Genomic DNA, 13065 nt, shown 5'->3' on the forward strand with positions numbered 1-13065 from the left:
GCCATGGGATTTCGGGAATTACTCTGATACCATACCACAACCACAACCGCAACCGCAACCGCAGCTGCAGTCACAGCAGCAACAGCAGCAACAGCATCAATTTTATGGTCATGGAGGGGCAGGGTACGGACATGGACAGATACAAAGTCCCCAGCAGCAGCAGGCCGTGTATACACCCACGATGGAGAGCCCGTCGATGATGGGCTCGTACACTCCCACCATGACGCCAGGGTTCTCGCCATCGCTTCAGCAGAGACAACTCGGGACACCCCTAATTCCACAACCACTACAACACATGCCAGTGCCAGTGCCAGTGCCGGCCCCAATACCAATACCAGCACCAGCGCCCGTGGAAGTACAACTGCCAGCAGCCGTGGCAGAACAAGAACCACCAAAATCCTCCTGCTGCTGCTCAAGTAAAAAGAAGACCACAATAACCACCTCTTCGCTCCCTCCCGCCGCTTCCGAAATCAAACCAGAACCCGCACCCCTCCCTCCTCCCCCCGCACCAGTCCCGAAATCCTGTCCAGCGACGAGTATAAGGACAATCTGTGTCCCAGACGCAGACGGCTGCCCCTGCGGCTCAAATACAACGAACCTCCTAATCTCACTACGGAGAATCATCCGTAACGCAGCGGACGAAGAGGCAAAAGCCGCTACCCCCGAATCGCCCGAAATCCAATCCTCCTCCAAAAACGAGGGTGGCGCGAACTCATTAAGCATCGCCCTCTCCATCGCCCAATCTGCAACAACCCAATGCTCCTGCTCCGCAAACTGCACAAATTGCGCCTCAGACCCCTCCCTCCCCCTAACCTCCGCCACAGTCCTCGGCCTCGCACTCCAAGTGTACCTCCAAGCTATCCGAGTCCTCCAATCTCAGAGTCAAAAATCCGTCGAAGGGCTGGAGGTCATGGTGGGTGGCTTTCGTGTGGGTCCGAGGAATGCGAGGAGGGTTGCGTTGTATGCGACGGGGTTGGAGTTGAGGGGGTTGAGGGGTGCGATGGATGAGGTTATTCGGCGGGGGGACGGGAATGGGAACGGAGATGAAGAGGAGGGGGAGGGAGAAGGAGAAGGGGAAGGGCAGGGGGTTGTGGGGATTATGGTGGGGAAGATGAGGAGGCAGTTGGGGAGGGCGATCGAGACTGTTGATAGGATGTTGAGGGAGGCGGAGGAGGAGGGTGCGTGATGGCTGTATCGGCATGGGATGGGATGGGCATTTTTGGGGGAATGGAAACTTGCTCAGCGGGTCTGAGCCGATTTTTGAATAGCAACAAGCTCCACTCTATATCGATATCATTAGTTGCCAGGTATTGGTCAATGTTGCGTCTGAGATACGAAATGAAACTTATATGATAATCCCGCTTTGGTCGTGATGCTCCTCAATAAGCGTAAGCAGCGTGAAGCAATATTAGCGACGACTGTTAACGTACATCTCTTCGAATTCGTGAAGCCGGCGCCTGACTGATCCATGTAACCTACAGCATACTCTTCGTTATCTTCGCCTTTGCAGCATCATCCTTCCCAATCTTAGCTTCCAGAATCTTTCTGAACCCATCGAGTAGCTCTTGTGTTCTTCGCTCCCTCCACTGCGGAACATTCGTAGGATTATGCGTTTGTTTCGAGTTCTCTGTCCAATCATCCATCACTTCCGTGAGAAACGGGACCATCGCATCAACTACACCACAGTCAGCACCATCATCTCGCACCCTTCTCTCGACTCGGCAAAAACATACCCGTCCCCTGCACATCCTCAACACACACCAAATGCCCCCCACCCTCAACCACAACCGTCCTCGCCCCCGGCGTCCTCCCCTGCCGATCAACATTACTCTGCGCCGTATTCCACCTTGCTGCACCACCAACAACATACAGCACTGGTCTCCTCATATGCGGGAGAAGACTGAAGGTTAGGGATTGTGTGGTGGGGTCGAGATAGCACGCCGCTTCCTGGATCGGGGTGGTCTTTAACCTCACCTGGCCCCCTTCCTCATTTTGGTGGAGTGCAGTTTCGAGCCAGATATCCCACACGCGTTGATCCCACCGTCTATAAAATGATTTTTGGCGAAGGGAGAGGAGGGAAGTATCAGTCCGTGAGGGCCATGAGGAGGGTTTACGGAGGGTGTTGTGGAGGAGGAGGGTGGGTGGGGTTGAGATTGGGGCGTTGTGCGCGACGGGTTCGAGGGCGATTGTTGCGTGAATGAGGGTGGGGTGGAGGATTGTTGCCAATAGTCTACCGCCCAAAACATCAGCAAACCCCCAAAAGGAGGGGAGAGGTAGTGGGGCGTTTACGCTTGTGCACCGCCCATACTGTGTCCGACGAGGACAATCGGTTCGGTGAGATTCGCTTGTTTGATTACAGAGGTGATGTCCCGTGCACCATCTGCCCACGAATACTCCACCCCCAACTTTCCATCATTCAACACCGCCGAATCACCCTGATTCGCGGCATCGATTGCCCATACTTCCTTGATGTTCCGACCGATGGATGAATCGAACAAAGTCGCGATTAGAGGTTCGAAGGTTGATGATTGGAGCCCTGTTGCATGGAGGAAGATGAACGTGAATGGACCAGGCGAGGTGGTGGTTGGTATGAAGCGGAGAGTGGAGAGGAGGAGGTGGTCGGTGGGGGAGAAGGTTGAGAGGGGGGTTAACCGGGGATGTGAGGCTGCGAAGGTATGTTGGGACTTGTTCATTATCCCAATTGCAACTGGCTTTCTTTCTGCTTGGAGGTCGTGGGAGCTTTTGGACTTTTACGGCGTTCGGAATGCGAATATACTCATTACACACACGTGAAGAGTCGCTGGGATTTTATCAAGCGGATGACGTCACAGATGGCTGCTCTATGGCTCACGGTTGCCCAACGTTTGTATTCGTCTGTACGGAAGCGCTCCGCCAGGCATCTCTCCCGACGACCAATGAATGATAGACTGCGGCGGAGTTTAGGACGGATTGTGCGATATACTCTGCATTCGTTCTCCTTAATGCTGCTTTCTTCTTCCACGACCTCTCCGGCACGGCAACCTGGATGTCCTCCAACTCAACCGATATCGTGGTGTCTATCTTCTCCTCTTACGAAGTCTATTCCATCTGTCTTGACGTACGCTCTCTTGTATGTACGGGCGTGGGAACGCTGACCACCCGGACCCGCCAAAAAGAACGCCTTCAATTTTGGACAGATTGGGTGCGAATTATTCCTTTGGCGCAAACACGAAGCAATGCTTTGCATTATTACGATCATCGCTCGGCAAGACTCGGGGCTCTTCCGGGGTTGTTCGGATCTGGGAGCGAACCCTGTGAGTAACGTGCCCAGAACGCCTCTTCGTACGTTGCCGACTGACGAAAACATGTTTCCTGAGATTTCTATACCTTAACAATCCGATCAACTCCCAATCGTCCTACGCACTCACAACCGTCCCGGGCTCTCATCCGCCCACCGACACCCAGTTGGTCCGTGCGCGCGCCCGATCGCGACCTTCCCAGATGCGGCCCTCGAGAACACACATCCTGCAGCGTAAGAACAAAGGATATGAATTCTAGCTCTCCTAAGTCTACAGTAAAGAACCAGAGACATTTCGATCTTGGGCTTTCGGTATCGAGGGCGTACGGGCTTGATGTGGATTGCGATTGTGTGTTGAATAAAGCCGAGGGACGTCGCTCTGCCCGGAGGATAGACCCACAATGATGCTCTTGACGACGCTCTCCACTATTCTCATCGCTGCCTCAACTGCGGTGGGAATTACAGCTTCTCCCCTTGAGGCCCGTGCCGTCACCTCAGCATCGGGATCTTGCTCCTCCGGCCTTGCCGCAATATTTGTGCAGTCGTCATCCGCCGTGGGACCGTACTGCTCCTCCATCCTCTCCCTCACACTCACCAAGGTTACAACCGTTCCCGTTACCTCAACGGAGATCACGGGCACGGTGGTCGCGACCGTGAAGGTGACGCCGACGAGTACGAAGATCGTTAGTGCCGCTGCGAAGGCCGTGACGGTTACCGTCAGACCTACGACCGTAAGTGTGAGTTCAGGTGTGACGACGCAAAGTATTACCAAGACCGCGACGAGTACCAAGATTGTCACGAAGGCGGTTGTGAAGACTGGGACAGTTACGGCGTTCGCTACCGTCACTGCCACCGTTACGGCCTCTAGATCCACGAAAGCTAAGCGTGCATTGACAAGTGTGTCCGTCCCAGCTGTCGCGAAGAGCCAGAACAGTGCGAGTGTGAAGACTGCGTGTGGGTGTGTCGCAACCACCCCAACGCAGACCGTCTACAAAACGAAGACGGTAACGGGCAAGACAACGAGCACGAAGATTGTCACGGCTACAGCAAAGACGATTACCACAACGTCCACTCCAACAATGACCGTCACGGTCTCGAAGGGAACACCGATTACCTCCGTTTCGATGATGATCTCGACCAAGACCGTGACGGTCCTTACAACCCCCACGGTGACAAAAACCGCAACCCGCTCAACCTCCACCACAATCACCCATACCACCACCAAAACCCTAACCATCACTCCCTCCTCCACCGCCTCCACCCTAACCATCCCCTCCGCCTCAGCAGCCGCCTACGCAGCCTCCTGCTCCGCCCAATACTGGTCCCGCTTCGCCGGGTACATCGCCCCCCCAACCACCTCCTTCACCATGCTCACCAACACCACCGCCACGGACGCGGCAACCTGCTGTGCTGAGTGTTTTCTCGCGGAGAATGGATGTGCGAGTTGGGTTTTCGGGGATGTAGGGGAGGGGAGTACGGGGTGTTTGATGTGGGTGCCGACTACGAATGGAGTTTGTGGAACTGGAGGACAGGTTGAAGTTGAGGTTGTTTATGGGGGGGTTGGGGGGAGTGATGGGGGTGTGGGAGTTAGTGGGGTAGGGACTTGTGGGAAGTTGAGTTCATGAATTTGAGGAGGAGGAGGTGAAGGGGATTGTTGGGTGGACGCTTCTTCTGTATACCCATCTTTGACAAGACTATACCTTTTGACATACTCGATGTAGCAAAGATACGGAAATATTGGTATCCACTATCGTACACGCCCGTCTCAATATCGTGCAGACCCACCGTTTAGATTCCACGTCCACCAGTAACCTCCAAAGTGTGTCCACTGATGTAACTCGCCCAGGGACTACACAACAACAAAATACTCCCCGCAGCCTCCTTCGCACTCCCCGGCCTTCCAAGTGGGATATCACTCAAAGCCTTAACCGCATCATCACTCCCCTTCTTCCTCCCCCCCGGAATCCCCAACGCAACCTTCTTCCCCTCGACCTCAACAAAGGCGCCCTCCTCTTTGGCCGCAGTCAACCTGGTCTCGATATACCCAAACGCAACCGTGTTAGCCCTGACGCCAAAAGCACCCCATTCCTTGCAGATCGTCTTGGTGAGACCCACGACACCGGCTTTGGCGCAAGCGTAGTTGACTTGTCCGAAATTTCCGTGGAGACCGGAGGTTGAGGAGATGTTGATGATGCACTTGTTTGCATCCTTGTTCTTCGTACGGAAGTATTTTGCGGCGGCGCGGACGAGGCGGAAGGGTGCGGTGTTGTGGACGGTGAGCATAGTCTATCGCACAAGCCCCTGTCAGTCAACTTCTTCCGCGGACACAAAAGAGGGGAAGAGGATCATGTGTTACATACCTCCCACTGCTTATCCGTCATCTTGTGAATCGTCCCATCATACGTAAACCCAGCATTATTCACCAAGATATTCAACCCCCCAAACTTCCTAACCGTCTCCTCCACCAATCTCTCGGGGAAACTGGGATCCATAACATCACCCGGGATGGAGTGCGCGATTCCGCCGGCAGCGACGATCTCTTTCGTTACGGCTTCGGACTTTGAGGCATCGATGTCGGTTATGACGACTTTGGCGCCTTCAGCGGCGAAGAGCTTGGCGGCTGTATCTCTTCTGTCAGCGAGGGTTTGGATAGTTTACGCTAAGAGATGGCATACCTTCGGCTCCGATTCCTTGTCCGGATCCAGTAATGATAGCGACTTGACCGGCCAATACTCCCTTCGGGTGCGTAGCTGACGCCGGAGCGGCCAAGTGGTTTGCGATAAGGTTGAGACGGTTCGACATAATTGCTGCTGTAATAGATTACTCAGATCAATTGCTCCTTCTTCTGGAGGTGAGGGTCCTGCGGTTTTATCGACGCCGGTCTCGGTGTGGGGTCTCGCGAAATGCGGGGGTGCCGGGCGCCGATGCCGAAGCTCGAGATGAAATGCCAAAAATAGAAGTGCCCGACGAACGAGAAATGACAATGTATACGCTGACGGTACTAGGACGTATCATCTGAACAAAGTGAATCACAATCAAAAACACGGCTCTTACCTAATCTTGAATCTCCACGCTCTCCGCGATGATATCCATCATATCCATACCGGAAGACAAACCCACATCATCTCCCCTCAGTGTCCCTAATCATACAAACTCCCTTTCTACTGCTCAAACGCCTCCGGCTTCCACTTCCAGAATCCTTCCTGCGCAGGCATTCCCTTCGCATCCTTCCCAAGCAGATTAAGCAACTGCTCATACCATCCATCCCTAGGATCCCAGTTGAAGAAAGCCTGTTCCCATCCCTTTCCTTGCTCTGCTTCCTGCTTTCTCTTATCTCTCTGTGCCTGCTCCAACTTTGACTTCTCCCTGGCAGCAGCGTCGAAGTCGCCGGCGTTGAGGGCGGCTGCGACGGATTGCCAGACGCGGCGGGATTCGTAGGGGCCTGAGGCGGTGGGTTCGGGGACGGAGATGGGGTGGCGTGTGGGCGAGGTTGCGTCCCAGAAGGGTTGCTCGACCTTGTTGGATTCGTTGCGGAGGGTAGATTGTTTTGACCAAGAGCCAGAGACGGTGTACGAAGGCTTCTTCTGTCCCGGTGCGGTCAATGTTGCCTGTCAGAACTTACGTCAGTGTCATGCATTGCAACCAGTTTTGAAGATCTAACCTTCAGAGAGTTCTTCTTTCCACTGATCCATCCCTTTCCGGAGTAATCAATCGCGCTAACGTATCCGTTGCTTCCAACAATGTAACTCGTACCCGTCAACTCAACATACGGACTTCCCATAAGCAATCCCTCCAAAATCAAACCAGGCAGCGTGACCAAGTAGTGCTCCTCCGTACCATCAGGAAGGGTGAGGTGAAGCATAGCGTGTCCGAGCTGCTTAACCGTCATCGTGCGTCCCGAGAATCCGGTTTTCTGTTGACCGTAACCCTCAAAGGAGATCTTGTGCGTGGGGTTGTACATGCGGTATGCGAAGACTGGAGGGTGGTGCGAGACTTGCTCAGCGACGAGTTTGGTTGTACCGACATCACCACCAGTATTCCATTCTCCCTTGAACTGCTCACCAAGGATAGGATCTGTATCCGGGCTAATCAGCATGTCATCCATATACGCAACCAGAAAGGCCACATACTAAACGGCTTCTTCTCACTTCCCAAGTTCTCGTTCCTAGCAGCGAACATTCCCTTCAAAGTCGAGATATACCACCTCAGAACCGCCAAACACCTCTTCTCAACATCGGTCTCTTTTGCGATTTGGGCGAAGAGGTCGGGGTGCTCGCCCCAGTAGGAGCAGTACTCGATGAGGGAGGTGGACGAGAGGATGAAGGATGGTGCTGTCATGGAGGAGAGGTCACCGGAGAAGGTCATGATGGACTTCAAGAAGGACTATTCCACACACTATTAGTCGCCGTATCACAGAAGACGTAAAGACGGCGCAATGGCCTAGCCGAATAGGCACGAGATGGGAGCGCATACAGTCCAGCTGCCCCTATACACGGCACCACAATTAGCATTCAACCCCGGAAAAAGAGCGGGAAAACATACGCCTGAGAGGCGGGAACCTTGTTTGTCGTTTCGTCGTCGGCCATTGCAGCAATTGTACTGTATGGTCTTTGGTGTTTTGTCTGTTATTGGACCCTAGAGTGTGTGACGTTTGCTATCCGCATCGCGCACTGGACATACCCCTGCCATGCACGTGAGCCACATTCGTCGTTACAGGGCGGGTTTGCGTTTGCGATCACTTCCGGACACCTGTACACTATAGCTATGCTGGCCAGATCACGAACCTCTATAAGAGCCCTCCCTCGGAGCTTACGATCTTGTGTGCGGTATAACTCAACTCCGTCTTACTCTACACCAGCACCGCTTACCATCTCAAATGAACCGAACAAGCTCCCTCACTTCCTCGCAGAAACCATCAAATCAACCGGACCCATGACCGTCGCAACATACATGCGTCAATGTCTTACCAATCCCGAGGGCGGTTACTACATCACCTCCCCCACGCCTTTCGGATCCCGGGGCGATTTCGTCACCTCCCCCGAGATCTCCCAAATGTTCGGCGAATTAGTCGGTATCTGGATCCTCAGTGAATGGATGAACCAAGGCATGAAACCGGAATGTACGATTGTGGAGTTTGGACCTGGAAAGGGTACATTGATGGATGATGCGTTGCGTGCGCTCAGTAAGTTCAAGAACTTTTTGGGTGCTGCGAAGTCTGTTCATCTCGTCGAGGCATCACCTGCGCTTAGGGAGGTACAGCGGGAAAAGCTATGTGGATCGACGAAGATGGAGACTGTGGATGGGGCAGCCTGGTCCTGCAAATCGAAATACGGACCAACGATTTACTGGCACGAACACATCAAGGAATTACCGGAAGCCCTACCATCGCCGTTCATTGTCGCTCACGAGTTTTTTGATGCTCTCCCCATCCATTCGTTCGAACGTACCAAACAAGGATGGCGAGAGTTCCTTGTCGATACCATTGCCGCACGAGCATCCCCAATGGCCCGTCCCTCCGAACTACCACACAACCCCATGCTCATCTCTTCGACCAAACCAAAAGACGCGGACCCAGTCTTTCACCTAACACTATCCCCTAAACAAACACCACACTCCACCACCCTCCCTCACCTATCCCCCCGAACATCCTCACTCCCAGAATTGTCCCGCGTGGAGATATCCCCGGATACACTGAGTATCATACACCAACTCGCACTCCGCACCGCAGCCCACGGTGGCGCACAACTCATCGTCGACTACGGACCAGCCGAAACAGTGCCCGTCGATACCCTCCGCGGTATTCGCGCACATAAGATCGTGTCCCCCTGGGTCGACCCCGGTAAAGCCGATTTGTCCGCCGACGTGGATTTCGGTGCCATCAAGCATGCTGCAAAGGAAGCCAGTGGCGAGGTGGAGGTCCATGGACCGGTCGAACAGGGCGATTGGCTTCATGCGCTTGGTATCGGGGCCCGTGCGCAGGCATTGTGGAGTGCGCAGCGGGATGAGCCGGGGAAGAAAAGGGTCATGAGTGCGTATGAGAGGTTGACGGGTAAAGGGTTGAAGAGCATGGGGAAAATTTATAAGGTTATGGCTGTTGGGCCGAAAGGTGGAAAGACTCCGGTTGGGTTTGGTGGGAGCGTGTGATTCCTACCACTGGGATATTCACACGAATGCATATTTGGACGAATACTAAAACGTAACAACCACACAACTCTCAAATAAGCCCTCGCCTGAATCCATCATGCCCTTCACCAAGCCCCGACCTACCCAACAACATCTCCGGCGCCGTCTCATGGAGGACGTTTAGGGTCGTGTGAAAACGTAATGAATCAATAGTAACCGACGTCGAGAAAGAAAGGAATAGACTTTTCCTCCAATGAATGCCCCCATTCTCCATTTACTCCGCCCGCCAGCGAATATCATACAATTGCAATCTCCATTGAAACCCCATCTTAATGTCTAACTTCTTTGAATGCTCCTTTTCACCTTTCGCCCATACCTCACACATCTCAGCTCCTTCAGGGAGACGGCAAGTTTTCAATCTTGCACCTCTTATCCGCACTCCACCTCTCATCCATAAACTGATCCTTCACAGCCCAAAGCAACTTATACGCATTCCGAATCGTCGAATCACTTACACCCGCAATCTTTGAAATATCCGCCGCACTCCTCCCCATCCCAAACAAATGACTCATAAAGTAAATCTCGGCGGAAGCGATAGTAGTTGGCGCACGACCAGCCAATTTAGTCTTCGCGGCGTCTTTCTTGGCGAGTTCGGTTGCAGCGGTTTGGACGTAGACGGGGAGGTCGAGGGCGGAGCAGAAGCGGGACATGAGGTCTGCGGCGTCGGTTGCTTGTGTCGCGGTGTATGCAGTACGCGAGGAGTCCATGTGGGGGTTTGCCATTGCTTCTGTCTCTCCAGCTTGGGCCTGTTCTTGCAAGACCTTTTCCACCACCTTGAACACGCGTCCAAGATCACGCTTCTCGACGCGAGTGAGGGCACAGATCTCCTTGAATGTACGTGGGACATCGGATTGCCGTGTTGCGATGACGATACAGGAAGCGATGATCGAATCCTGGGTCTTTCCCTTCAACGTCTTCGCGTCCTGCACTCTGTTGTACAGATGCTTCACCACGTCAGTAATCTGCTTCGGCAAGTTGATCGCATCACAGAATTGCTGGATGATCTTGTGCGCTTCCACCAACTGCCTCTCATTCCTCGCGGAGGTCGACTTTCCTTGTGCGCGTGCCAACTCGCGAGCACGACCGGTCGAACCATCACGGGAGGAGATGATGGTGTCGAGTTGATTACCGGGAAGGAGATCGTTGCTGGCAGCACCGACACGGGAGGGGTCATCGCCGCCTTCATCGTTCGCGAAGGTACGCCATTCGGAGCGGGTGTCGACAATAGGTCCACCGGGCATCACCAATCCTGCGACCATTAGTATAAAAATGCGTTTTCTAGGAGCATATAGACATACATACCACAAGTCCCGCACACCAAATCACCATCCGAGAAGTTCTCAACCAAGTTTGGCGGGTCTTCCTGGCAGTACTTGCAGATGACCTTGACGTTGAGGTCTCTGTGGTAAGTCTCGGAGACAAAGACCATTTTCAACGTTGTATATGCGAAGCGAAACGAGCTAGAAAGCAGATGAGAAGTGGACGGGGACGAGGATGGAAGGTAGAAGTTGAATGTCAAGCTACTCGAGTAAGCGAGAAGAATGACTGCACCCAACAGTGTAAGCCAGAGGTTCTCGTAACGGGATAAATGCTGGCCAAGAGATAGAAAATGGACGTTTTATTGTAGCTAGGTACCTTTTGCAACAGTCGCAGACTCGCACCACGATAAGTGGCGATCGAACAGGGACTTCCGAAAACTTTGGTCGAAGCGCACAAGAACGGAGGGTTCGAAGAGAGTAATCAGGCTGTTCAGTGAACGATCAAGCTATCAGAAGACGGCTTCTGGTGGGTTACTTGACTTTTTGAAGGGCCAAGGACGAGGAGAAAGCGGTTGCTGGTGTCGTAAGAAGCACTCGTATCGATGCACCCTTCAGCTGACCTGAAAACGCCAGAACATGGGCACTCAGGGCAGGTAGTGTAAACATTCATAGTTGATGTGAATCAAAAGATAGCCTGACTCAAACTGTCACGAAGAATTGCTACGTGTGCCCGTCCCTCCGAGCCGCAGTGCCTCTTAGCACTTCCTCATCAACGCCCGACGCAGCTCTCCAAATATCAGATCAACCCACAAAATGTTCTCCAGGACTCTTCGATTGACTGCGGTACGTCTTTCCTATCCATCAGCACCTCGATCTCTTGCTGATTGATGTCGTATAGCGCGTCGCCCGTGTCCAGGTTGTCCCCGCCAGGACTTTCGCCATCTCCTCCGTCCGCTCCGGTACGTTCCCTTGAGCTTCAGCCTCGCGCGTTCTCCGTCCTTTACTCGACGTATTGAATTAGCGAGGGTGCTTTTTGTACGTCTGAATCAGCCCGCTAACCTTCATCCACAGCCGACCCCCTCCAGGACCTCTACATCAAGGAGCTCCGCTCTTACAAGGCCCCCACCATCAAGGCTTCCGACGCCGAGGGTCAGGTTAAGGCCTGGAAGGCCCCTGCCACCCCTGTCGCCCCCTCTGTCGAGACCGGTGACTTGGCTGGTGAGTTGAGCGCGTACGAGAACGAGACTGTTCAGTTGGAGGCTGTTGAGGCTGTTGAGGGTGAGGTTCAGAAGACCGGTGAATGGTGAGTTTCCTTCGATATCGGGACATTCTGGATGAGCATGGACGGCGGATTCGGGTCTGCGTCTGCGTTTTGTTTGGGGTGTGCCGGGGATGGAGTGAGTGAGGTCGGATGGCTAACATTGTTGATAGGTTCGAGGATGTTGAGGAGGTCTTCCCTGAGGCTTCCCACTAAGTGTGCCGCATTGGAGAGTTAAGATAGGAAAGAAGAGAGTATGATCTAATACCTAAAGGTGTGGACAATCGAAAAAAGTACCCTATACATACATATCACGGATTTCCCATCCGCAAACCCATGGCCCAGCCCTATTCTCGTTTGATCCATCCGGCCTATGCCCGGTCCATCTATACCCAAACTGCCATTGGTAGGCACAGCAAGACGTCCATATTTCCTCATCTTCCCGACTTTTCGATCCTAAAGCCGGCACGTGCAGCTGACGTCAATTGCAAGGCCAAACCGGGAAACCCCGCAAAGCCGAGGAAAGCAACGCAGCAAGCGACTAAACATTTGCGAAACACCATACAAACACCATGATCCTACGACGCGCCCTACGCGAAGCGAGTAGACAGCGGTAAGTCTTTTCACAACGAAACTGGTAATCGGTTACTGATGTGCGAGACTACAGATTGTGTACGGCGACGCTGCGACCGACGACGGCGACACGAGTGTATGGACGGCGCGTTGGTGTGCAATGGAGAGCGTTGACGGACGTAAGTCGTGTCTTATGTCAGGTTGGATGGTACTGATCGGCCGCAATAGGATTCAACTCCTCCATCTCCACATCCTCCACATCCGGTTGCTCCTGCTGCTAATGCTACTGCTACTACTACTACTGCTACTGCCGATGTTGCTGCTGCTGCTAATGCTACTGCTGCTACTACTGCTGATTCTGATGTTGCTGATGTTGCTGATGTTGCTGATGTTGCTGATGTTGCTGATGTTGCTGATGTTGCTGATGTTGCTGATGCTGATGCTGATGCTGCTGCTGCTAATGCTACTGCTGCTACTACTGCTGATTCTGATGTTGCTGATGTTGCTGATGTTGC

The 13065-nt window shown here is 53.4% G+C and overlaps 9 protein-coding genes across 9 annotated transcripts in view; 5 read left to right on the forward strand and 4 right to left on the reverse strand.

Annotated features, from left to right (window-relative positions):
• The first annotated feature begins 243 nt into the window (after positions 1-243).
• SAICODRAFT_32231 (uncharacterized protein) lies at positions 244-1373 on the forward strand. The gene has a single exon (XM_019168155.1). It carries the CDS (start codon positions 296-298, stop codon positions 1184-1186), a length of 891 nt encoding a protein of 296 aa, XP_019021037.1. The 5' UTR covers positions 244-295; the 3' UTR covers positions 1187-1373.
• Positions 1374-1475: 102 nt separating this feature from the next.
• Positions 1476-2969, reverse strand: SAICODRAFT_22130 (alpha/beta-hydrolase; the record flags this gene model as incomplete). The annotated part of the gene is made up of 4 exons (XM_019166520.1): positions 1476-1675; positions 1734-2230; positions 2290-2665; positions 2963-2969. The coding sequence occupies 4 exons, from the start codon at positions 2967-2969 to the stop codon at positions 1476-1478; spliced, it is 1080 nt and encodes a 359-aa protein (XP_019021038.1).
• A 583-nt stretch (positions 2970-3552) lies between these two features.
• On the forward strand, positions 3553-5088 carry SAICODRAFT_32232 (uncharacterized protein). The gene has a single exon (XM_019168156.1). The coding sequence runs from the start codon at positions 3679-3681 to the stop codon at positions 4900-4902; it is 1224 nt and encodes a 407-aa protein (XP_019021039.1). The 5' UTR covers positions 3553-3678; the 3' UTR covers positions 4903-5088.
• SAICODRAFT_10451 (NAD(P)-binding protein) lies at positions 5066-6079 on the reverse strand (the record flags this gene model as incomplete). Its single annotated transcript, XM_019165246.1, has 3 exons — positions 5066-5563; positions 5638-5897; positions 5953-6079. 3 exons carry the CDS (start codon positions 6077-6079, stop codon positions 5066-5068), a joined length of 885 nt encoding a protein of 294 aa, XP_019021040.1.
• A 359-nt stretch (positions 6080-6438) lies between these two features.
• Positions 6439-7642, reverse strand: SAICODRAFT_28075 (Oxysterol-binding protein; the record flags this gene model as incomplete). The annotated part of the gene is made up of 3 exons (XM_019167088.1): positions 6439-6885; positions 6939-7351; positions 7408-7642. 3 exons carry the CDS (start codon positions 7640-7642, stop codon positions 6439-6441), a joined length of 1095 nt encoding a protein of 364 aa, XP_019021041.1.
• Positions 7643-8025: 383 nt separating this feature from the next.
• Positions 8026-9421, forward strand: SAICODRAFT_68149 (DUF185-domain-containing protein; the record flags this gene model as incomplete). Its single annotated transcript, XM_019170361.1, has 1 exon — positions 8026-9421. The coding sequence occupies exon 1, from the start codon at positions 8042-8044 to the stop codon at positions 9419-9421; it is 1380 nt and encodes a 459-aa protein (XP_019021042.1). The 5' UTR covers positions 8026-8041.
• Positions 9422-9647: 226 nt separating this feature from the next.
• On the reverse strand, positions 9648-11282 carry SAICODRAFT_73895 (cyclin-like protein). Its single transcript, XM_019170899.1, has 2 exons — positions 10763-11282; positions 9648-10709 (listed from the first exon to the last, which is right to left on the reverse strand). Exons 1-2 carry the CDS (start codon positions 10887-10889, stop codon positions 9796-9798), a joined length of 1041 nt encoding a protein of 346 aa, XP_019021043.1. The 5' UTR covers positions 10890-11282; the 3' UTR covers positions 9648-9795.
• Positions 11283-11372: 90 nt separating this feature from the next.
• On the forward strand, positions 11373-12213 carry SAICODRAFT_73896 (uncharacterized protein). The gene is made up of 4 exons (XM_019170900.1): positions 11373-11562; positions 11618-11678; positions 11791-12022; positions 12151-12213. Exons 1-4 carry the CDS (start codon positions 11533-11535, stop codon positions 12191-12193), a joined length of 366 nt encoding a protein of 121 aa, XP_019021044.1. The 5' UTR covers positions 11373-11532; the 3' UTR covers positions 12194-12213.
• A 497-nt stretch (positions 12214-12710) lies between these two features.
• Positions 12711-13065, forward strand: part of SAICODRAFT_37607 (Trimethyllysine dioxygenase) — a gene marked incomplete at both ends in the record, with an annotated part of 2361 nt that continues 2006 nt past the window's right edge. Inside the window, one exon of the mRNA XM_019168570.1 lies at positions 12711-12729. Coding sequence (XP_019021045.1) covers positions 12711-12729 — 19 coding nt within the window. The remainder of the gene's footprint in view (positions 12730-13065) is intronic.

This window comes from Saitoella complicata, assembly GCF_001661265.1.
Source record: "Saitoella complicata NRRL Y-17804 unplaced genomic scaffold SAICOscaffold_30, whole genome shotgun sequence".
NCBI lineage: Eukaryota > Fungi > Ascomycota > Saitoellomycetes > Saitoellales > Saitoellaceae > Saitoella > Saitoella complicata.

Coding starts and splice junctions, on each gene's coding strand:
- SAICODRAFT_32231 (XM_019168155.1), top strand. CDS start 296: ATGCCAGTGCCAGTGCCAGTGCCGGCCCCAATACCAATACCAGCACCA.
- SAICODRAFT_73896 (XM_019170900.1), top strand. CDS start 11,533: ATGTTCTCCAGGACTCTTCGATTGACTGCG. Junction 11,563..11,617: donor GGACTCTTCGATTGACTGCG/GTACGTCTTTCC, acceptor GATGTCGTATAG/CGCGTCGCCCGTGTCCAGGT. Junction 11,679..11,790: donor CATCTCCTCCGTCCGCTCCG/GTACGTTCCCTT, acceptor CTTCATCCACAG/CCGACCCCCTCCAGGACCTC.
- SAICODRAFT_32232 (XM_019168156.1), top strand. CDS start 3,679: ATGATGCTCTTGACGACGCTCTCCACTATTCTCATCGCTGCCTCAACT.
- SAICODRAFT_73895 (XM_019170899.1), bottom strand. CDS start 10,889: ATGGTCTTTGTCTCCGAGACTTACCACAGAGACCTCAACGTCAAGGTC. Junction 10,710..10,762: donor TTTGGTGTGCGGGACTTGTG/GTATGTATGTCT, acceptor TAATGGTCGCAG/GATTGGTGATGCCCGGTGGA.